Source organism: Culicoides brevitarsis, chromosome 3 (assembly GCF_036172545.1).
Source record: "Culicoides brevitarsis isolate CSIRO-B50_1 chromosome 3, AGI_CSIRO_Cbre_v1, whole genome shotgun sequence".
NCBI classification, from domain to species: Eukaryota; Metazoa; Arthropoda; class Insecta; order Diptera; family Ceratopogonidae; genus Culicoides; species Culicoides brevitarsis.
The window spans coordinates 16,223,861-16,248,555 of NC_087087.1; the positions used below are offsets into that span (position 1 = coordinate 16,223,861).

The following is a 24,695-nucleotide window of genomic DNA, read 5'->3' on the forward strand; positions in this document are numbered from 1 at the left end:
TGAAAATAATAAATACCTAATTATTTAAAAATTTTTAAAATTATTTAAAAAAATTAAAAATTTTATAAAAATACGCTCACTTTTCGAAAATTTCTTATTTAGGTATAAATTAATTTTTTTAATTAAATAATTAATTTTTAAAAATAAATTTTAAAAAATTCTTAAAATGTATAAATTTTTTAAAAAAATTTCAAAGGAATATTTTGAATAAATTTAAATTTTAAAATAAAAAGAAAAATCGAAAAAAATTAAAAATTTTCGAAAAATCTACAAAGCTAAAAAAAATAAAATTTTTTAAAAATATTTCAAAAAAATCAAAAATTTAATAAAAATACGCTCACTTTTCGTCAATTCCCCATTTATTTGATTTATCTCTTCCACTTCACGTCAATAACCATCACGACAAAACTTTTTCTGTTGTTGCGAAGAAGATTTTAATATTCCAGTCAAGCGTCTCTTTTCATTCCAATTTCTAGTTCAATATCGCTCCCTTAAATCACCGATTGTGACAAGGCCATGGCCGGTTAACTCTCATCCATCACAAAAAAAGTACGGCACCCTCTCTCTTTCCGGAAACGGGAAAAATGCCGCTATACTCTTTTAAGCGGCCAAAAAACAACTTTTTCCATGGAACCCCGAAACTCGCACATTAAAAATGCCGTTTGTGTTGTTATTCATCATTTTCGCTGCTTCCTACGATAAAAAAAATCTATCTCTCTTTAAAAGTGTTTTTTTTTATGAACGACAACAAAATATAGGGGAGACCCTGTTTACGCATGTGCACCCCCCTAAATCACATGCATCATGGAAGTGTCGTAGGAGCATCGACAGCGCCGTACGGAAGATTAGCGAGGTTACCATGCCGAAATGCTCCATTTAATGTTCCGTAGGAAGTTTTTCCACTGCAAACATTCAGTCCGTCCGTGAGAATTCAATAAAACTGAACATTCTTGCGTCCTTCTGAGAAAGAAAAAAACACAAATACTGTGAAAAAAGTTGAAATTTGGCAGTTTTTGTCGCGAAAAACAGGGAAATCGCCGAAAATTGGCGAGAAAAATGCGAAAAAGTTGTGTTTGCTTACCTTGTTATACGAAAAACTTGTAAAGTTTTGTGTTAAAGTGCGTTAAAGCAGTGATAAAACGATAAATTTTTCCTACGTACACACACACATACACGTACGTACGTGCAGAATACAAAGGATATCATGGAATTTTCATTTTTTTCGCATTTTTAGTTGAAACGCTTTAAAAAAGACTCAAAAACGAGTCACCGAAGCAATTAAAACGAAACAAAAAATATTACATTGTGAAAAATCGTACAAAAAAAAATTGAATCGTTAAACAAGGATACCATCATCATCATCTAACAATCTAACACGTACAGTAGCATATCATCAACGCACCTCGATAGTGTGGGAATTGTCAACAATACGACAGTCGTCATAAATTTTGTGGTTATTTTTTTTTTGCTGTGTGTTGTCGTACCTTCTTCCTCCTTCTTCATCGAAAGTGAAAATTATTTTTTTTTCGCCTAAAAATTGTACAAAAAAATTAAATTCATCCAAAATTCCGTTCCAAGTGAAATTAAAAAAAAATTTAAACCCTCCAAAAAATAAAAAAAATAATTTAAAAAAAAAATTTTGTGAAAATTAAAAAAAAATACAAAAAAAAAATAAAAGCAGACAGACAGACAAGCAACATCTGTTCCGTTCCGTGCAAAATTAATAAATCTTGCATGGGTTAATAAATTATTGTTATTATAATATATTGTTTGGGTAAATATTGGACAAGATGCGTGCGAAAGCGTTATAAACATGCTTCTGGCTTCGCAAATTACAGCAACAACAACGACGACGACGACGATAACAAAAGCGTAGTTATTTGCCATTGTTAATGAATATGAAATGTGAATTTATCAAAAGGGATTCGCTTTAAAAAGGCCAGAAATAAATATTTGAGTAATGCTGATGACGAAGATGGTCTTATCACGATCTTTGATGGAAGTGTAATTTATAAGAAAATGGCTTTCTTGGAAAAATATTTTATTAGGAGAGGTTAAGGGTGGATTTCGTCTGAAAAGAAGATTTTAAATTTTAATTTAATTTAATTAAAAAAAAAATTCTGATGACGAAACTCGTCATTTAAAATTTAAAAAATAAAATTTTTGAGTTTTTTTCTAATTCAAAAATTAAAAAAAATGTGAAAATTTTTTAAAATCATTGAATGAAAAATTTTTTAAAAATTAAAATTTTTTAAAAATTAAAATTTTTAAATTTTTATAAAAAAATAATAATTACTACCTAATTAATTAAATACTTAAAAAATAATTTCTTAATTTTTTATTTAACTTTAAAATTTTTCAATAAATAAAAATAATATTTTTTTTTTTAAATAATTAATATATTAAGAAGTTTTATCAAATTTTTTATAAAAAAATAATAATTACCTAATTAATTTAATACCTACTTTAAAAAAAAATTCTTAATTTTCTGAATTATTTTATTTAACTTTAAAATTTTTTGGATATTAAATTACGAATAATTTTATAATTTAATTAAATTTGGTCGAGACACGTTAAAAATTAAAAAAAAATCCTAAAATATTTATTAAATTGTTTAAAATTAATTTTTAATTTTGTGATGATTCCAAAAAAACAAAATGGAACCTGATTTAACGTAGAAATAATTTTAGAATTTAATGTTGAAGTCACAGAATTTCTTGTCTTTTCATGTACCTTAATTTTAAATCTTAATATTTAATTATGTTCTTTAAATAAATAATTATTATTTAATCCTCACCTATTTTTGAGAAATAGAAAAAATACCTGAAAAATACGTCTTGATTTGTCTGTTGTTTCTCTAAGTGAGGAACTCTCGCTCAAATTGTGACTTTTTAACATTATTAAAATTCTCTAAATGCTACTAGGGAAAATTTAAATTTTTAAGCGGGTATTTCTTGTTCACTATTTTTACACTTCACAAAGAAAATTTGAATAAAAAAAACTTATAATTATTTTTTCTTCTGTTAAAATTTTGCATTTAAATTTTAAAAAATTTATTTAAAAAAAATAATTATTTCGGAAGTTTTTAATTTAAAAAAATAAATTATTAATTTTTATAAAACTTCAAAAAAATACCTTAAAAATTGTTAAAAATTAAAAAATCTAAAGTCAAATTATTAATATTTGCTTTCTTAAATTGTATTTTGCTTTAAAAAAGTCTCTAGAATAAAATCTTAAAAATTTTTATTAACTAATTTAATTTAAATAAACTTTAAAAGAAAACTTAATTTTCCACCTAAACCATCATCTTGTTACTCAAATTACTTTAAAAACACCTGAAACTGAACATTACCTTCATCAACTGACGTCATTTTTGTTCAAACAAAGGTCAACTAAACTTCAAAAGTTCACGCCTGGTCATTTATTAATTTTTCAATTCCCTTTTGATCACCCTCAGTGCGAAACAAATATCGGGCTGTAGTAACAACAAAGAAAGGTCCATTAATTAATTTTGTAATGTTTACTTTCGTAATGAAAAGAAAATAAAGAGAGCAGGTCCCTTGACAGGTCAAAAACATGTTTATAACGCATCGTGCATCGCTTTGCTTAGCAACATTCACTCGAACTCGATTTTCTAACATTTTTGCAGAATCAGCGAATTCCGATGGGAAAAATTACAAAAAAAAAACTAAACGAGCTCAAGTTCAAGCAATATTAGACCTACTTAAATAAATAAATAAAAAAAAAGTTTACAAAGAAATTTAATCTAAAAACAAACGAAAGTGATCTATTGAATTAATTAAAAAAAAATTGATAATGGAAATTTTTGCTCCGAAGACGAGACCACGAGTAAACATTGTTGTGTTATAAATAAACCGCAAAATTGGTCTGCATGACGAAAATTGTAGAACGAAGTGTAATTATTTTAAACTAAAAGCGAAAAGTCAGCGCGGAAAATATAACCTAGTTACAAATTTCAAATTATGAGGACAATTGTTGTTGTTACCACCTGTGTGTAACAATTTTATTGATAAAATAAAATTTAAAAAGTGACTAAACTAGTTTCGGTGCCGTTGCAGACTAAGTTGTTTCCATTCATATTCCGCATTTAATTTTTCATTCAAAAAATTTTCGTGGGTGGCGAAAATTTCATCACAAAAAAATAAATTTTTCTAATAACTCGACGATTTGGCAGGCAATCGACGAGGAAACGAGGGCCCCGTTAAGTTATCTGTGGTCGGTGGCGGAGGCCCTGGCTCATCAATTTGGCGACGAGAACGTATAGTTATGGGGGATGCTGACTTAGATGATGTTGCCTTTCTCACAGGTAGAAAATTATCACGTACGTATCACTTCGAAGCGAGTCAGTCAGCAAAAAGGGCTTAAAAATTTTTTTACTAAATTTATTTAAATTGCGTGATAAAAACTTTTTTCCTCGCTTTTTTCACTAAAAGTAGTTGCATTGCTTCTTTTTTCTTTATTTTTGAACATTAATTTTTATTAGCACGATTAGAGGTAAAAAGTTAGAAGCAAAAAAAGAAAGCACAGTAGTTAGTTGCATTGTTGTTCGACTTGCTTTTAAAAGTTATCGATTGCGTGCGATGGTGATAGTACTTAGTAGTTCAAGGTCGTGCTCGGCAATAAATTGTATCGATGTCTCGACCTTATGAGACATTTGACCTCCGTGAGTTTTTCTTTGAGGTTTTTGGAGCTTTTTCTAGTTTTTAGGTTTCAAGCTTTTGATTTACTTCACTTCATCTCAGCCTCATTGCTTTTTAAAATTTTCAGATGTTTTTTTTTTAAATTTGTTAATATTTTTCAATTTGTATTCGAGAAATTCAGTTGGATTAATTTGTTCGTCAATTTAGTTTAAAAAAAATTGGATTTTTGCTCTTTTAATTTAAGCAGGGTCGAAAAAATATTTTAAGTAAAAAGAAAATTTTATGTTTTTGGTTGAAAATAAGTCAAAATTAAATTAAATTTTGGCGTAAATGTAAAAGCTGAACAAGGTAAAATTAAAAACTTAAAAAAAAATTTTTTAAATATTTTTTTTATAAAGATTTTTTAAATGAATTTTTATTTTTGCCTAAAAGATTATTTTTGGCGATTTTTTAATGAAAAAAAAAAATCTTTAGGAAAACTTAAGTTTTTAATTTTGACATAAGAAAAACCATATAAGCTTTTATGTTTAGCCAATGTTCAACTTAATTTTGATCTTTTTAAATATTAAAACTTCTTAAAGGTTGATATCAAGATCAATAAGGTACTTCTTTGTTCGATTTGACAAATTATGTAACTCTTTATAGCTTCCTTCGAAGAATCTCTTTGGGCAAAACATAATGATGTGTGCAATCGTTTGCTCGGTTGCACCAAAATCACATTTCGGGTCAGAAGTTACTTTCCATTTGAAGAGACATAGTAGTTACATTTACTTTAATTGGTTCTTATTCGTTTTAATTTATAATGAGTATACTTACTAGTTTTAATTTTAATTAATTTAACTGATGATTTCACTATTTTTGACAATTTTTTTAAAGAAAAATAAGATATTCTTCAATTTTTTGTACATTTTAATAATTTCCAATTTTTTAGATAAGTTTTAAATAAGCTTGGCAAAAATATGCGTTTAAAAAAGCGTTTTATGCACCTAAAATATGCGATTTTGGTTTAAAATAAATAATTTTTTCCATTAATTTGTTTTCAAAAATCAAAATTTGAGCATCTTGAAATTTTAAAATTGAACTTATGTAACCAATTTATTCTACAAATGATTTAATATAGACAGAAAATCATAAAACGAATTTTTTTTTATAATTATTTATTTTTTTTAATGCAGATTTTCGAAAAAATTTTATCTTTTAAAAAATTCCAAAATTTTAAATGCCAAGAAATCGGTCAAAAATTACACAAAAAATTTTAAAAATTAAAAAAAAATTTTTTTTGGCAAAAATATGCCTAAATTATGAATTTATTGACAAAATATGTAATATATGCGCTAAAAGTCAAAATATACAAAACATGCAAAATCAAGTTGGTCTCAAAAGACTCGAAATTGCATGAAACGAAAGAAAAAAAGTATGCATTTACATAATTTTGCCAAGCTTAGTAAAAAAACTGTTAAGTTAAAACAATTTGGCTTTTCTTTAAGTCAAAAATTAATCGACTTAATTCAAAATATATTTTTCTTTAATTTAAACTTAAACCATAAGCCTTTTAAGTCAAAACTTTTTTTTTACTTTTACTAAAGTTAAACTTAAGCCTTTAAGTTTTTAAACCTAGACAAAGTTTAAAGATTTAAGCCAAAAAAAAAAATTTCGACTCTAAATGTGACTTTTTATTTTCATGCAATTTTTGATGCTAGAGTAAAAATTATAAAAAAATGTTTTTGAATTATTTTTTTCAACAAAAAAAATCAAATGATTTTAAATTTTTTCACTGAATTCAAACTGTAAAAATTTATAAAATTTTCTCACCTTAAGTCTCATTTATTCAAACAAAAATTAACCAATTCCTTGTCATGACATTAAAAAAATTACCCACTCCTTAATTTCCATCAATTTCGCGTCACCATTCGTCCATTTTTCATGTCAAAACATTCAAATGAGGAGCGAATGTGTCTCACATCCACCCACATTCCGCAACATTATGTTTTCCGAAAGTCGTTTTTCGCAACCTTGAACTTTACACCATCGTCATAGCTTGACTAATCGCTAGATTTTTATTGCTTATAAACCATATATTATTTTTACCTGTTTACATAAAGTTTTTTTTTTTTGTATTTTTATCATGAATATTCTAACTTTTTTACGTGTGTTACCTTTCGTGGATGTAACTTTGTCGATTTTACTAATTTTTTTCCACTGTATTTATTTGCAGGAAACGACAGCACTAGTGGTCGACCGCAACGTGAAGGCGTGGCAGTTTGCTCACAGAAACGGGCACTTTGTGTAACGGCAATTGTCTTGGGCGCACTTTTAGCGAGTGCAATAATAATTGCCTATGCTGGACCACAAAGTGGTAACTTTTGTATGGACTCATTTTTATATACCCTCTTTCTGTCTAGATTTGTGATTTGTAACTCTGTTTGATTGATTGTGAAACAAAAAAAAAATCTGAAACAGCGATTTAATTTTTAATTTTTATTTAATTTAAAAGACGGCTTTTTTGCGTGTTTGTGAACTCAAATACCCTCGAAGGAGCAATCAAATCACATTACATAACACACGTCGTTAAACCTCGACTGACCTTCATATATGGGGACGCAATATTTGCACTTGAATTCCATTTAATGGCGATATCAACTTTTGTCACGACATGCCAATTGTCGACAAGGGGCACCAAATATTGCGTACGTGCTTACTTTTCTTCACACTATTATGAAAAATCAATGCCTTGTGAGTCAAAAAATCTGCGAGATTTGAAAATCAGGTAGAATAACAAAAAGATTGTACACTGGGGCAAGATTTTAAAAATATGAATTGGGCCAAAGTTTAGAATTGTAAATTTAGGCAAGATTTCAAATTGTACATTGGGACTTTACTTTAAAATTAATTCTAAAATTTTGCCCCGATGCACATTTTGAAATATTTTCCCATTGCACATTCTATCGTCTCATAGAGACATAGACCCCAACTCATTTCGAATTTAAATTGGCGACTATGGAACAATAGAATGTGCAATGGGAAAAAATTACAAAATGTGCATCGGGGCAAAATTTTAGAATGGACAGTTTCTAAATTTTACCCCAATGCACAATCTAAAATTTTGTCCCAATGTACAATTTGAAATCTTGCCTCAATTAAACATTCAAAACTTTGCCCCAATTCACATTTTAAAATTTTGCCCCAGTGTACAATCTTTTAATTGCTTGGTATTTAATCTACCTAATTTTCTTACCTCGCAATTTTTTTGGCTCAAGAAACATTGATTTTTCATAGTTTCCCGATGATGATAATAAGCAAGCGTTACCTGTTGACCCATATCGATGTCGAGGAAGAAAATACTAATTGAAACCCTTTTTTTTCTTCATGGCACGAAAATCACACGCAAACGATGCCGAACGACATCAAGTACTTTGACAATGGAACTACTTACGAGAAGGTTGTCGTGTTTCACTTTTCATGTAAATAATTTTACTTTAACTGCAAAGGCGTGCACGTTCCAAAAGGGTTAGCTGTAATTATTTCGTCGTCGTCGTCACAGGAAAAAAATATGAAAAATTGCACGATTTTCCACTTGACAAGATTAAACTTTGTCATTATATTTACCTTCGTTCGTTCATTTGCTACATGCTACGAATGCGTTTATGTTACGACGACGATGCAATTATATCCTCTTAGCTTTTTGATGTGATGTAATATATTTGAAGAACAAAAAAAAAATATACATGGAAAAAAACTGTGTCAATAGTTCTGAGTCAATAGAAAAAAAAATATATGGGGAATGTTGATTTTTTTATAAGAATGAGTGAGCTATTTTTTTTTTGCTACAAAAATAAAGTCACATATGGAAAAAAAAAGAATTCACAGACGGAAAAAATTTAATATAAAATGGAAACGAGGAACGACAAGCTGTCCTTAGATGATGATGATTGACGAAAAACGGAGTTGATAGTCGGGTGTAGTTTTGATGCACAGCGAGAGGAAATGTTTTCAGGGAAGGTCCTTGGGGATAAAGTAACTCATATAAGTTTGATAGAGGCAATTTTGTTTTGCACTTAAGTTATGATAAATTAGGGAACAGGAGCTTTATAAAATTTATATATAAATTAGTTATTTTCCCATTTTAGTTACTTTTTAATATCAGAAGTCTCTAGATTTAGATCAAAGTGGATAAGATGACTTTTTCTTAGTACCTTTTAATTATTCGAGCTTCATTTGAGGCTTAACTAAGCTTATTGGAAAATGAGGTCCTAAAATTGATAAGAAAGCTAAATACTTAACAAGGTTACTTTCGATTAAAATTCAAAAGTTTTGGTTCTCGAGAAGTTTGCTATTTAGGCCTCTATTTAAGACTAGAACAAAATAAGCTTAAATAAATTGACTAAATGGACGAAAAATGTTGAGATTGAATACTTAAGGAAATAAAATTACCCCTTGGGAGTCAAATTGACCATTTAAAAGAATTTTCTTATCTTTGTAGAATCCTTAAATGGTTAATTTCAAACCCAAGGGGTCATTAGACTTCCTTAAAGTTTCAATCTCATCCTTTTTCGTACATTAAGTCGATTAATTTAAGCTGATTTTGTTTTAGTCTCAGATAGAACTCGAATAAGTAAACTTGTTAAGAAAAACAAAACTTTTGAATTTTAGTCGAAATTAGGATTTTTAAGTATTTTTCTTTCTCATTAGTATGAGGACCTAATTTTACGTTAAGCTTAATCAAATTCATAACATGCTCTTTTAAACGTCTCATAAGAAGCTTATCAAATTTTTAGTTCTCTCATCATTGTTGAGATCTAATCAAAAATTTAGAAAATTTTAACTTGTTTTTAGGATCTTCAAAATTAATCTGTAAAAGAAAAAAACTAAAAAATTCAAAAGAAAGAATCGTTAGTCTCCTTAGGAAGTCGAAAGTTAGATTTATCTTTAAGTAAATTTGAGAGCTCTAAGTAAATTCTAAGAACGATTAGAGTCAGGAAAGTTTTTCATGATTTTGACTCTCAAACACTTTACGGATTGAAAAGTGTTGAAATTAATCCCTTAAGGTGTTAAATTAATCCCTTATTTCGTAAAAGGGATTAATCTAATACCTTAAGGTAATTAATTTAACCTCCTTTGGAATTGGTCAAGAACAACCCTCAAAAAATTAATCTCTTTAAGGGGTTAATTAAATACCTTGATTGATTAATTTAATCCCTTTGAGAGGTTAAAATAATCCCTTCAAGTTTTTAATTTAGTCCCTTAAGCAATTAAATTAATTCCTTTTAAAAATTAATCGATTTCGCGGAAACCATCAAAAGGTATTAATTTAATCACTTAAGGATGTTAAATTAAACACTTGAAGGTTCAACAACAGCCCAAAAACAAATAAAATAATCAAGTGATTAATATAATTTCTTAAGATTATTTTAACCTCTCAAGGGATTAAATTATCACTCAAGGTATTAAATTAACCCCTTAAAATATCAAAGTAAACTCTTTGTTTCACATCCAGTAGATCAGTATCTCTCAGCATTGATCCTACAAAAGGACTTCCTCGTAAAAAAATGAATTTTTACCTGAAAAAATAAAGATGTTTAATAAAATTTAGTTGAAAACCTTGAAAAAATTTCCTCAGGTGGAAAAATTAATCTTAAGAGTTAAAACTTTTACCCAAAAGTACTTTTTTTATTTCCACTAACATTTCCCTTGAACTCTCCTCTCACCATGCACCATGACAATAAGCTTTCCTTTGATAGATTTCTCTACCCTCGTCATGCTCACCCAGCATGGATTATGCAACACAGTTTGCAAAAATAATTCTACTCGAATTTTCCTCTAAATTTTCCTTTCAGATTTCTATCGCAATCCAATTCCATCTAATTTATTTCTTGATCCATTTTCGGTGCGTTGTTGAGACATCGTTGTTCTAACAGTTGTTGCCTTTTTCTCCATCTTCCACACATCTTATAGATCAAGATACGGCATGTCTGTTTCCTGGTAACGAGAAATCGATTATTTTATGATGATGTGAGATTTTTTTGTTTGTTTCTTACCACAAAAAGAAATTCGTAAAAAGTAATGTTAAATTCATGAAATGAGTTTGTGGCCCATTTTTCGGTAGAGATTTTTTTCAACGTTCTTAACAAGTGTTACTTACCTGAAAAAATGAATGAAATACAAAAAAAAAAGAAGAAGGAAAAAATCATTAAAAAGTATGTCAAGTGTTTCAGAGTTGAATAACCGCTGGAAAACGTCAAACATACGAAAGGAAAATGAGGAATGACGAGAACAATGAATGAAATAAACAAGAGAAGAGCAGCATTTTTCTCTATTGTTAAATGTTTTTTTTAAACTCGATGCATTCAATTCCCTGGGAGAATGAAATTGAAACTTGCATGACTTTTGAAGTAAATTGCTTCTCGAAAAATGTTTCTTAGGGAGATGTTAGTCGAGTGCATTGTTGAAAAAAAAGCGCGCATATTTTTTCTAGTCTTTCATTATTCACTTTTCGTTCTTTCTCGACGTTCTAGAAAAATGAGTCATCGTCAATTGAAAAAAATAACCTTTTTTGACCTCTTTGTAACTGTTGCGTCTCTCCCTTTAGATGGAAAGCCATTGAAAAAACAAACTGCGATATCCCCAATAATAATAATTACGTTATTATGCCGAGACACTCAACGATCTAGAACGATGGCAGAGAACAAAAGTCGTTTGTCTGTTGCATCATCGAGCGAGAGAGGTACCTCTCGTCACATTCACTCTTGTTGATTAATCGTGACATTTTACAGCAAAACACGAGGACAAGGATGTCGTTTGATAATTAAATTATCATTAATATAATCATGAGGGGGCTGTTTTCGGTATTATTTATGATTGGTTGTTGTCTCGTCTTTTGTTCTCTCTCTCGATGAAAAGCACTTAAAATAAGAAGCTTTGGAAAATTGGCAAATATTGAAAAAAGACGACTAGACACGATGTCTGATGAGGTGTGTACGGAACTTGTCGCATAATCTTATTTCCTGTTGTTTGAAAACATTTCAAGTACATCACATGAATGGATGTGAGGAGTGAAAAGAGGAAATTTCCTCTTCAGTCGAGGCGGCTTGAGTTTCAGTCAGGTCCGTAGTGTTGTTTTAAGGGTAAAATAGGGCAATCGACGACCAAAAACAATATTTTCTGAACTCAGTAAGCAATCTGATTCTTCTTTAAGGCTTTCGGGTCTTAAGAGCTTCTTATTTTGAAAAGACAAATTTTTTAATTTTCTTGAACAAAAAAAAAAAAATTAAATTTCTCTTCCGGGCAAAAAACGGGTCAGATTGATCTCCTTAAGGGAGTTTTTTGATCCCTTAAGGAAATTTTTTGATCCCTAAAGAGGTCAATTTGATCTCTTAAGGCATCATATTGACCTCTTAAGGGATAAAAAAATTCTCTTAAGGGATCAATTTAACTCCTAAGGAGTCAACCTGATCCTTTAAGGGATCAATCTGACCCGTTTTTTGCCCATAAGGCAATCTTTTTCTGAATTTTTAAAAAATTTTCAATCAATTTTCTTAAAAACTTTGAAGTTTTCAAAGAAAAATTCTCAATGATTTTTTTTGATCAAATTTAATTTTAGGTTTCTAAAATTTTTTGAACTTTTAAAGTTTTAAAAATTTTTTTTTGGAAAATTTCGATTTGCTCGAAACTTTTTGTCATTTTTTGCCCTTGAAAATCGATCTTAAAAATTTTATTAATAAAAATCCCTTCAAAAAGTCCCTTAGTCATGTCCCTGTTTTAATCACCGCCTAACAGAAAACAGATTCAAATTACAAACGAGCGTGCATTGCACAACAACGTCATCATCAGAGCTAAAGCAATTATAAGTGCTTTAAACAGATTACGTTCATAACATTATTTGCTCCGTAGTCCCATCGTCAAAGCATCGACAGTCGTCTGGATTGCTTAATTTTTCGGATTCATTTTACAAATTACAGTCATTTCATCCCGAAAAATTTTATCTCAACTAACCAAACCCATACTCGACCGACACCGATGAATTGAAATTAATGAGAACGGATTAAATTTTGCGACTAGGAAAAGCTGCATCTGCCAAAATGTTTGTGCACTTGTGTCTCATTCCACACACATTGCATTGGAATGGAAAAGCCATTCACAAAAATAAAATAAATAAAAGAGGAAGCCAGTCCCATATGAATGAGCTATTAAAATATTTTAAGGGTGGTGATAGAAAATTTGCATTTAAATGTGTTTGTTTCATATTGCGTTTCGGTCTTGTACCTCTACTAGTCGTCTTCCGTTAGACTTATTTATGTCAGTCTCGTATAAATTTATGAAACCAGCAAAAGAAATATTCGATAATTGAATTTTTCGGGTGAAAATATTTTTTGTGACATGAATATTTTTATGGGCTTTTTCGGTACTTGTTTCAATGGTAATGAGATGCGGTAAGAACAAGACGAAGAATTTTTATGACAATTTCTTTAAATAATTAGATTAAAAAGTTAGTTATGGTTGAAGAAACTTGTGAGCACTTGAAATTCTTTTAAAGATTCTTAAAGTTTATGTATGAAAACGGAGAAATCAGTCTTAGAGACTGAATTATAGCCTTTCCCACAGAAATTTTAACTATTTCTAAACATTTATATATCGTTAACGAAAATCAAATAAAAATTAAGCTACGTTAGAAAGCAAGTCAATTAGATTATGAATGAATTGATGACGAACATATGTTACTCAATATGTTTGGATTGAGCCACAGCTCAAAGTGAAAATTTTTTCTCTCCTCTATATTTACTTAGAACAAGGATCTTTTTTATCAATTTGATCTGTCGCTCATGGCATACTTGGTCTACTGAAAGGTCGGGGAAAATTTAAAATTTTTAGGGACGACATTTAAATAATTTTTCTGTTCTCCTTCAAAAAACTGGCGATTATCGGGAGGGCGTCGAACTTCTTGCAGAGTATGGGGATATTTTTGTCGATTTCTGCTTGTTAAAGTTCGGATGCCAGATTTTCCATCAGCAGGTGACAGTCTCAAAGAATATGATCGATCGTTTCGTAGCTTCTTCCGCATTTAAAGTGAGCATTTGTGAAGAATGTATTACTCAGGAAGTATGAAATCTGTTACAGCTCTAGTGTAAGGTTCAAAGAAGAGCTTCAATTTTTTCTTGAAGCTAATCTTTGGTAATTTAATGTCACTCATATCACAGGTTGAAGTAAAGATGCTGAAGCAACACAGGTTGGGCCCATTCAAGATGGAAATTTCTTCTTAAAGCTAATCTTTGGTAATTCAATGTCACTCATATCACAGGTTCTCTTCGGTTTACAAAATTGTTGTTTTCTTAAGTTTTAGGTCATAGGGCGTAATTCAAAAGCATTGCAAATATGACTAGAATTAATTCTATCGTTTAGGACATCATGAACGAACATACAACAGTTAGACACTTGACGGTCTCTCACAGTCAGCATATCAATCAAATTCAGGCGATGCTTATAGGAAGGCAGTTGGTTCTTTTTCCAGCCCAGATTTCGGAGACAAAAAATGAGGAACTGTTTTTGGACAGATTCTAGTCGTTTGATGTTTGTTTGTTGAAAAGGCATCCAAATCAAGCTTCCGTAGTCAATGACTGAGAGAACAAGAGAAACAAAGAGCGATTTGATTGCTAAAATGTCTTCAAACTCTTTGCCAAATCGCTTGATGAGTCCGAAGGTTGAATTTGCCTTACTGACGATAATGTCAACATGTTTGCTAAAGGTCAATTTCTCGATTAAAATTGACATCTTAGAGCCTTATGGGCTTTTAAGCCAGTTGAACGGTAGCAATAACATTCTTAACTGCTATTTCAAACGATGAGTTTTATTTATAAACGATTTTAGATTTAGACTGTTTTCGATAAATGAACGATTGATTATACTCCAAAATTCCGTTTTTGCATTTAATAGTTTGAACCTAAAATAAAAAAAAAATGTTAGTCGCTTTTAAATTTTTTTTCTATAAATTCATAAAAAAATAATTTCTTTCCTTGTTTAAGAGCATTTTCCGCATAATCTGCCGGCCATGTTGAATTCTTTCTTCGCAAATTCCTGAAAGTATAAAAATTCTTCATAAATTCTTACTTTATTATGACAAAAAGCGTGCAAATTTAATTATTTCTTTCTAAAGCTAGACAAGTCCATAAATTCATGCATCATAATCAGAATTAATAACTCACCGCCACCTTTCTCTAGACTTACCTAGGAGTTTAAAGAAACCGCCGCCGTGGCACAGGAAAAAGTAAATTTTATTGTGTGTCAAGAATGCTCTTCATTATGTGATATTTTTTTTTCGTTTTGTACAAAACACTTATTCACTCTTTAATATTAAAAGAGGAAAAAGACGGCGGCGCGGTGCTCATAACAATAATAATAATAACGAAATGTATGAACTTCAGTTTTCCCTCTTTTGTACAACATAATTTGTTATGTGTTTGTGTATTTGTGTGCAAAAATCGCAGTAAGAGAGACTTTATTTCTTTTATTCTGCATAAATGTGTATCTGAGGCATACGCGTTGGGTGGATAGAAAAGAAGAATGGTAATTGAGTTCACTTGTTACACGTCGTCGTCGTCCTTTTTATTTTTTTTTTGTTTGGTTTCCTTTTATGATAATTTTTATTAGACTGTTGTTAACATGTGTTTATTCTTTTCCTTCTGTTGTTTCTTTTATTTATTTAATGAAGAACATAAATATCAATAATTAAATCGTCAAATTGGTCAAAATTAAAAACGAAGAAGAAGAAGAGGGTATTTCAAATGGGAAATTTTTTCCATTTTTTCATCATTTTGGCCGTTACGACGCTTTGCACTTCATTTTTGATACGAAATTTTGACTAAAATCGCATTTTTCATATTGAAAAACTTTTTTTTTTGTTCGATTCTGATTGAATTGCTTCAAACTTTTTGCATTGTTTGTATTTTTTTTTGTTTTTAATTAAATTGGCTGTTCAAATATTGTTGTGAATTGTTCAAGTAATTATTTAACGTAATTTGTTTGATTTGCGTTGAATAATGAAAAAAAATGTTGAATTTTTTAAATCACTGCTCGTCCGTTTTTTTTTTTGCACCAACATACAAAAAAAAATTTTTTGTCGTCATTTGTTTTTTCATGATTTTTTTTCCGCATTAATTAATTAAAATTTTTGCTGTTTGTGTTCGTTAGTCTGCCCATGTGCCGGAAAAATACCGCCTGGATATGTACCTGAGGGGGTCAACAGTACGGAACCATTTCAGCCGATTGCATCAAACGGACAGCCATTCCCGTGGCTGCAACCATACTTACCTAGTCACATTAGGCCTATACGATATACACTGACGATACATCCGAATCTAACAACATTAGATGTTAAGGGTACGTTGATTAATCGGTAGAGTTTAGGAATTGCGGGAAATCTGAAAAAAATTAATTTGTTTAATTTTAAATTTTTTTTCTTTGTTTTTGAACTTCTAAAGAAAATTAATTTATTTTCATTCTTTATGTTATGAAATAAGCTTAAAACAAAAAAAGTCTATAAATTTAAAAAAAATCAATAAAAATTAATTTTAATATTATTCTGCTACTGAAAAAATCTAAAATTTTCAAAATTTCTCACATCACGCGAATTTATCGAAAAAAAAATGTGACATGAGATTTTTTTATGGTTTTGTGTTAGTTAGATCTATAGAAGTCTCAAAATTTCATTTCAAGATTTAAAATTTTCTCCTATTTTAGGCCTAACTAATACAAAACCATAAAAAATCTCATGCCACATTTTTTTCTGATGAAATGAAGAAATCAGGTGATGTGAGTTTCTAATTTTTTTTAGAAAGTTCAAAAACTTCAAGAAGTTTTAAAAATTCAGGATTTTTTCAGAAGTCATATTGAAATGCAGTTTTAATTTTTATAATAGTTTTTCTTATCATTTTATCAATTATATTGTTAATAGTTTCTTAAATTTCTGAATTTTCTTAAAAATTGCAAAAAATATCTAAATTTTTTCAAAAGAAGATAACTGATAAAAGTAATAAGAAAAATTATTATAAAAATTAAAAGTTTTCCTCTACTAGATAATTTCAATGAAGATTAACCTTTTTGTTTAAAATTTTCGATTCCGAAGAAAATCTTAAGTTTTCTAAGCTTAAAGAAGGTCATAAAGTTTCAAAAAATTCTAAAATTTTTCTAAAAAATTATTTTTAATGATTTTTATAAAATTTTATAATGAGGGAAAACTCAAAGCTATTTGACTTTAAAATTAAAAAAAAAAAAATTTTTTTTAAATTTGGTTGAAAATCAAAAGTATATTCAACTTTTGACTTAAGTCATAATAAATAATTAAATTTCCTTAATATTTTGAATTAAAAAAAATAATTAACAAAAAAATTGAAAAAAATTCATATTTTTTAAAATTCCCGCACCATTTTCTGAGACTCTCAGTACATAATTTCATTTCATCTCATTTTTGTTTTTGCAGGACAAGTAACGATAGAACTCCATGTAGACAAGGAAACAAATTTTATTGTGTTACATGCACAAGACTTGAACATAACAGAAAAGGTAAGACGAAAAAAAAAAAAATTGGATGTCCAATAAAATAAATGAGCGTAATTTACGTGAAACGTTTTCTTTTTAGGCAATTGTTGGACCGAAAGGCTACCAACTGAAGATAGTTAAACTCCTAGAATATCCACCTAGACAACAGATTTATATAGAGTTAAAGGATAGATTAAGGAAGAAATCAAATTATACACTTAGCATTCGGTGGTATTCGCGACTCGTGCACGAGCCAGAAGGATTTTACGTGGACGAGTACGACACGAGTGGATTTCAACGGTGAGTTGTTTTGTACTTTTTAGCACTCCATTTATGGCACTTTGGTCATTTTGTATGCATAGCAAGTTATGTGAAGAGTCGCTTTTACGAGTTTCGTCATAAAATGGCGAGAAAAAAAGGAGAAAGTATTCTCTGGCGACTTTTACTTGACTGCTTAAGATGTTAAAGTGCATTAAAGGATTTTTTTGTCATTTTTATCGTATTTTGAAGAATTTTTACGATGTGTGAGTCGACTTTTGGAATTTTTTTATAAGATTTTTTTTATACGTTAAACGTTAAATTTTACGTCATTTTTGGTAAAAATTTTTAATTTCTTGGAGATAATTTCTAAATGAAAAAAAAAATAAAAAAAAGATTTCAAAAAAATTAAAAGACTCTCAATTTTTGAGAAAATTCTTGATCATTACGATATTTGAAGATTTTTTTTTACAAAATTTTTAAAAGTAAAAATTTGAAATTTTGATATTTTACTTAATTTTTTATTTAATTTTTTTTTTTTATTAAAATTTTATTTTTTTAACAATGCAAAAAAATTTTTTGAAGAGATTATTTAATAATTTTTTTTTTATTTTAACAAAAAATTTAAATATTTTTAATCTAAAAATTTTTATAAAGAAAACGGAAGCAAATAATTTTTTAAAAATACTAAAATGTGATTTTTTTTTGAATTTCACTTCTATTTTTTTAATTTTTAAAATTAAAAATGTAAAGAAAACAATTGTTTTTCTTTAATTTAAAAAAATATTTTTCTTAACATTTTAATTTTTTTTTATTAAAAAAATGGAAATTCCTAGAATTTTAAAAAAATCACATTTTAGTAAGTTTTTTAAATTTATTTGCTTCCATTTTGTTTAAAAAAAATTATGTTGGAAAATTTTACAGTTTTAATTAAAATAAATAAAAAAAAAAAAAAAAAAATTTTAATTAATTAAAAATTTATTAAAAAAGACGTAAAATTTAATAAATATTTTTGAATTTAAAATTAAAAAAAAAAAAAAAATTAAAATTAAAATAAAAAAAATAAAATTAAAAAAGGTAAATAAAAAATTAAAAAAAAATAATAATAAATAAATATTAATTTAAAAATAAAAAAAGTCGACCCCTTACTATATTTTTTGTTATATAAAATTTAAAAATAATTATTTTAAAAAAATAAGTAAAAATTATATATTATTTAATTATTTAATTTATAAACTTTTAAAATAATTTTTTAAAAATATTTTTATAAATTTATTTTTTTTTTTATTTTATAATATGTAGAAAAAAAATAAAAAAAAGATTGATTTGAAAAAAATAATTTTTTTAATACTCACCTGTTGAAAATTTGAATCAAAATTCTCGTAATTTTGTCACTTTTACTAAATTTTTTTTTTAATTTTTTCCAGATTACTAGCTGCAACAGTATTAGGACCAGGAACTGCTCGCAAGGCATTCCCATGCTTCGACGAGCCCCACTTGCGGGCTCCCTTCAAAATATCACTTTTTAGAGATAGATTCCACATCGGGTTATCCAACTCCCTTGTACATACAACTGACGACGTTGGCTTTTACATGGGCACGGGTCTGGTAAGTGATTTCTCGTGTTTTGCCTAAAAACTTAATGACTAATTAAAATTTCATTCAAATAGTTACGTGACGACTTTAATGACACGCCACCGCTGCCTGCCGACGCGATATCCTGGGTCGTGAGTGATTTTCGTCGCGAAATTCTCGAGCCCTCATCCACATATCAGACGACACGTGCGCCCGTCGTTACCTCGATGACGCCAAAGCAGCTGAGTGCCCCAACGACCGCCAAATCGCTCACGGACAACCTCGCGAAGGCAAATGGCGACAAGAAACTCGTGCGCAACATCACGGCAATCTTGCGGGAAGGTCTTGTGGTGCAAGTGCCGCATGCAATTCAATCGCACGACGCCAAACACGCAACCACCACGTCGGAAAATTTGACTGTGGAAAAAAATTCGACGAGTAAAAATGGAAATGGGCAGTTTGAGGTGACAAAAGCGCCGTCGTACACTTTTTATGCGGCCAATGACACACTGCCGAAGACGAAATTTATTTTGCACACAAGTCGGGATGTCCTCGAGCATCTTCAAGTGTGGCTCGGAGTGCATTATCCCTTGGATAAACTCGATTTTGTGGCTTTGCCGTCGCTAAATGACGAACTTGTGAGCTCGCTGGGCCTCATTTCGTGCCGTTCGTCGTTCTTGCGGGACGAAAATACGATCACGACGAAGGAATTCCACAAATCCGCCCTCGAAATCTCAGAGGCAATTGTGAAGCAATATTTTGGCGGAGTTGTTTCGCCGAAAATTTGGAAGCACGCTTGGCTCTGGGAGGGTCTCATCAAGTATTTGTCCCGGATTATCCTGGCGCCGCTCCAACCTTTATGGCCGATGGACGAATTGCACCTGATGGAGACTGTCGTCAAGGCTTTGGACAACGATGCGGTTCAAGGATGGGAAAGTATCTTGCTTGGCACGAGCGAAACCGGCAACAACGAGGATTTTTATGTGGAAAAATCGGCGGGACTTTTGTCGATGTTGCACGCGGCAATGGGAGAGAACGATTTCCGGGCGTGTCTCGGAACTTTTATCAGCGCGTTTAAGTTCAACACGGCAGAACCGATAGATTTGTGGGCAATTTGCAAGAAAAAAGTGAACGGAACGAAAAATATCAAGGAAATGATGAATTTGTGGACGACGTTGCCCGGGTTTCCGTTGCTGAATGTCACAAAATCGGGACAAAATGTGACGATTAAGCAGAAACCGTTTATGGCGGCAGAGTTTTTGACAATTTTGGAAGATCCGTCGTTCGATAATGAGACGGAGGAGGGATCGACGACAACGAGCATGCCAACGACGACGACAACGTTGTCGCCGAGGGAGATGCGGAAGAGGAAGCAGGAGAAATGGATTTTCCCAGTGAATTATATCACGAATACCGAACAGATTGCTGATAGTTTTTGGTTTAATACTTCGGAACGTAAGTTTTTTTTTTAATTTTTCATATCGCTCGAATTTTAGATTTTATAAAAAAAAAATTGGAATGAGATTTTTTGATGTTTTTGTGTTAATTGGACATTGAAATTGTCTAAAAACTAAATTTAAAATCCTGAAATGAGCTTTTTAGCCTTTTATTGAAATATTAAATTTAATTTAAAAAATAATTTTTAATTAATTCAACATTAAATATTAAAAATTTACAAAAAAAAAATTAAAAAAAAAAAAAAAAAAATTAATTTTTTTTTTAAAGATTAAATTTTTGCTTTTTGCAAAATTAATTTTTAACACAAATACAATTTTTGAAAATTGATTTTTTTAAATTTTAGAATTTTTTTTTCATAATTTATGAAAATAGATGAAAAAAAACGGCTTTTAGCTTTTTATTAATTTTGCCCTATTAAAATTTAATTATAAAAATGAAAAAAAAAATGTAAAAAAAAATTTTTTTTTTGCACAAAAAAAAAAATAATTTTTACGCAAGTCGCAGTGCGAAATAATCCAAAAATTCGTAAGAATTTAAAATAATTTTTCTTTGAGTCGAAAATCTTACATTAATTTTTTAAATAAAATTTTAAATTCGAGTGATAAATTTTCAAAATTATGAAAATTCGAGAAACCCGACTTAAAATTCAAAAAAAAAAAATATTTTATTGTTGAAAACATTTTTTTATTTATTTTAATTTATTTTTTTAAATTATTTTTTTCTTTTACGTTGAGTGCCGTTATAAAAAAAAATTAAACAATTAGCCAAAGGTCAAAATATGAAGATTTTACGACATTTTCGAATTAAAGTAGAAATTAATAAAAATCGAAGATCTCCAGAATTCTCCAAATTTTGACCCTTGGTTCCTTAGTAACTCTAAAAATTTTCACAATTTGAGTCTCGTAACTAATAAAAATTAGAAAAAAATTACAAACATATTTTTTTTCATTAAATAGTAAAAATTCTCGAATTTTTCAGTTGAATATTTTCAAATTTAAAATAAATTTTTTACAAATTTTCTTTAATTTTTAGTCGATTTCACGATAAACTACGACGTAAAATGGATCAAAATCAACGCTGGTCAACACGGCTACTACCGAGTTTTGTACGACGAGGCTAATTGGAATGCCTTGATTGAACAATTAAAAATCAGACATGATGTTTTCTCAGCCAAGGTAAGATTTTTCATAAATTTTATTCCAAATTCGATCGAATTTTGCTAAATTTCATTCATTTTAGGATCGAATTGGTTTGGTATCCGATGCATTCACGCTATGCCATGCGAACTTAATGTCTTGCCAAATCACGATGAATCTCATATCATATCTACCGAAGGAACGGGACTGGGGACCAATGACGATTGCCCTGCGACATCTCGAAAGATGGCGAAAAATCTTGAAATATTCCGAGTGTTACTTGCTTCTGGCGGAATATGTGAAAAATGTGCTCGCCAAGTCCGTGATGGAGGTGACGTGGGAAGATAAGGACACGGATGAGGTTCGTTTGCAGCGTCCCGAAGTGCTGATGGCAACGGTTTTGTGGGAAGAACCCGAGGGCATCAGACAAGCGAAGGAGTTGTTGCATAATCACATCGTCAATGGCACCGTTATTCCACCTAATTTGAGATCGGTGAGTAAAAAATTATTTTTAGGCTATTTTTTTTAATCAAATTAGAAAGTTTTGCCTTGAATTTTTGAAAACAAAACATTTTATAAATAGAAACGTTGATAAAAATTTAAAAAAATTGAACTTTTTAAATAAATTTTTTTTTTAATTTTTAATTAATTTTAATTTTTAAACTTTTTTAAAGCAATTTTTTTAATTCTCAATAAAATCCTCAGTCTTTATTTTATATTTTTTTTAAATTATTTTTTTTTTTTTTTTTTTTATTTATTAATTTTTTTTTTCAAAATCCCCAAATTTATGTGCTTTAGAAAATTAAATTTCATTAAAATTTAATTTACCTAATTTTAAAATTTTATTAAAAAAAATATTTTTAAAATAAAAAAAATAATAATAGGTATTTTTAATTTATTTTTGAATTTCATTAAATTTAATTATTATTAATTAAATATTAATTTAAAATTCAATTAAAAAAAAAAACACTTAAAATTGAAATAGAAAATATTTTTTTTAAAGCTGATAAAAATATTGATTATTATTAAAAAAAAAAAAAAATTAAAAGTAAAAATGTTTTTTTTCCTATGCTTCAATTCTATGATTCAATAAATAAATTAATTTATTTTTAAATTTTCTCAAGGAAAAAAATATTTTTTTTTATTTATTTAAATTTTGATCGTCTTTATATTATTTTATAATTTTTTTAAATTTAATTTTTAATTTTTTTTTAATTTATTTTTTTTCACGTAAAATTTAAATTTTCGAAATTATTTTTAACTTAGATTTTAAATTTATTTTTTTTTATTAAATATTTAATTTTTTTTTATTAATATTTTTAATTTTTAGAAATTCGAAAGATTTTTTTTAATTTAAAAAAATAAAAATATTTATGAAATAATTAAATTAAATTTCAATTTTTATTTAATTTAAGATATCAATTTTTTTTATATAACTTAATTTTTTTAAAATTATTTTATTTTTAAATTCACCATTCAGAAAATTAAATATAAAAAAATTAATTAAAATACAAAAGAAAATATTTTTTTTTAATATGAAGACTGATAAAATAAATATTTTTTTTTTAGATTTTAAAACTAATATTTCGACTCGATTTCGAACAAATTTAAATGAAAAATTATTAAAAACTCATAAAAATCTTCCTTAGGTCGCCTACATCGGTGCCGTTCTATCGGGCGAGTTCCTCTACTGGCAATTCTGCTGGGACCGTTACACGACATTGCGAAAAGACAAGGACCGCCAAGATGAGCGGTACGAACTTTTGCGCGCCCTGGGCGTCACGAAAGACGCCTGGCTGCAAAATCGCCTTCTCACACACGTCTCATCACTGCCACCAAACGAAATTGCCGCAGTATTAGAAGCCATTGCCGGAACGCCAACGGGCGGCGCGATGGCCTGCCGTTTCCTCCAGGCAAAGTGGTTCAGTTTGCAATCGAAACTGGGCAAGGGAACAATTAACTTTGCGCGTGCCATATCAGCAATCACACAATATGGAGCATCGAGATTCGATTACGACGAGGTTTGAACTTTTTTTTTTCATGAATTCTGAATTAAATAACAAACAAAAATTTTTTTCAGCTCAAATCCCTCGTGGAACGCTTCGGCGAAGGACCTGGCGTGCGTGCCCTTAATATGACCTTGAAAACTGTCGCTGGAAATGTCGAATGGGTCACGCGATCACAAAGCTCCATCTACACCTGGGTCGAAAGTAACTATCATTTAGTCTAAAAATCCCGAAAAAATCACAGCTTTATTAATTTTTGAGCATATTTACCATCAACTTACACCTTAAGTTTTCACCAAAAACCACCTGCTTTGAAAATTTATCAGTTGCCCGCCTCTTTAAACTTATAATTTACAACAAATGACAAAATTTTTAGATAGAAACAAACTATTGGCAAGTCATGATGATACAAAATTATTTTTGTCAATCATCTTCTTTTGCTTACAAAACTTTCTGCTTCCATCGAATGTCGCTTGAACCGAAAAATTTCACGTTTCAAGGACGTTCAAATTATTTTCCAACATTTTTCATGCAAAAAATGTTCGATTTTTTGTCAATTTGCACAAATTTTTTCGAAATTTCTGCAATTTCAGTTAATCTTGACCACATTTAACTGAAAGAGACGGTCGTAATCAACACAGAATCAACTCCTTCTACTACAATTTCTACAACTAGAGCCACGCCTGTCTTTTGTTAAACGATATCAATGTCTTTCCTACAAAAAAATAAAAAAAAGAAATTAAAAAATATTTTCTACAAAGACTTTTCTAGACCTTAAAAATTTAGAAAATAAAGGAAAGTACATAAAATAAACTATCAGGTTCAAAAAAAAAATTAAAAATGGAATACTGTTTAGAATAGACGCCAAACAAAAAAAAAAAAGAGAAAAATCAATATTTTTTCATAAAACACTGAAATAATATCGAATGTAAAAATTTCAAAAGAATCTGTAAAAAAAACAATTTTTACCCTGAATTTAGTAAATATTTAGACACTAAAAAAATAGAAATTTGTAGGGACAAGAACTATTCCATCCTAAAAAAAATGACAGTAAAATACGTAAAATATTTAAATTT

The 24,695-nt window shown here is 29.0% G+C and overlaps 1 protein-coding gene across 1 annotated transcript; it reads left to right on the forward strand.

Annotated features, from left to right (window-relative positions):
• The first annotated feature begins 4,201 nt into the window (after positions 1 to 4,201).
• LOC134834302 (endoplasmic reticulum aminopeptidase 2) lies at positions 4,202 to 24,319 on the forward strand. The gene is made up of 12 exons (XM_063848923.1): positions 4,202 to 4,342; positions 6,877 to 7,017; positions 15,840 to 16,028; positions 17,128 to 17,210; positions 17,287 to 17,486; positions 18,872 to 19,052; positions 19,115 to 20,474; positions 21,510 to 21,652; positions 21,717 to 22,106; positions 23,263 to 23,634; positions 23,694 to 23,823; positions 24,213 to 24,319. Exons 1-12 carry the CDS (start codon positions 4,288 to 4,290, stop codon positions 24,230 to 24,232), a joined length of 3,264 nt encoding a protein of 1,087 aa, XP_063704993.1. The 5' UTR covers positions 4,202 to 4,287; the 3' UTR covers positions 24,233 to 24,319.
• The last annotated feature ends 376 nt before the right edge of the window (positions 24,320 to 24,695 follow it).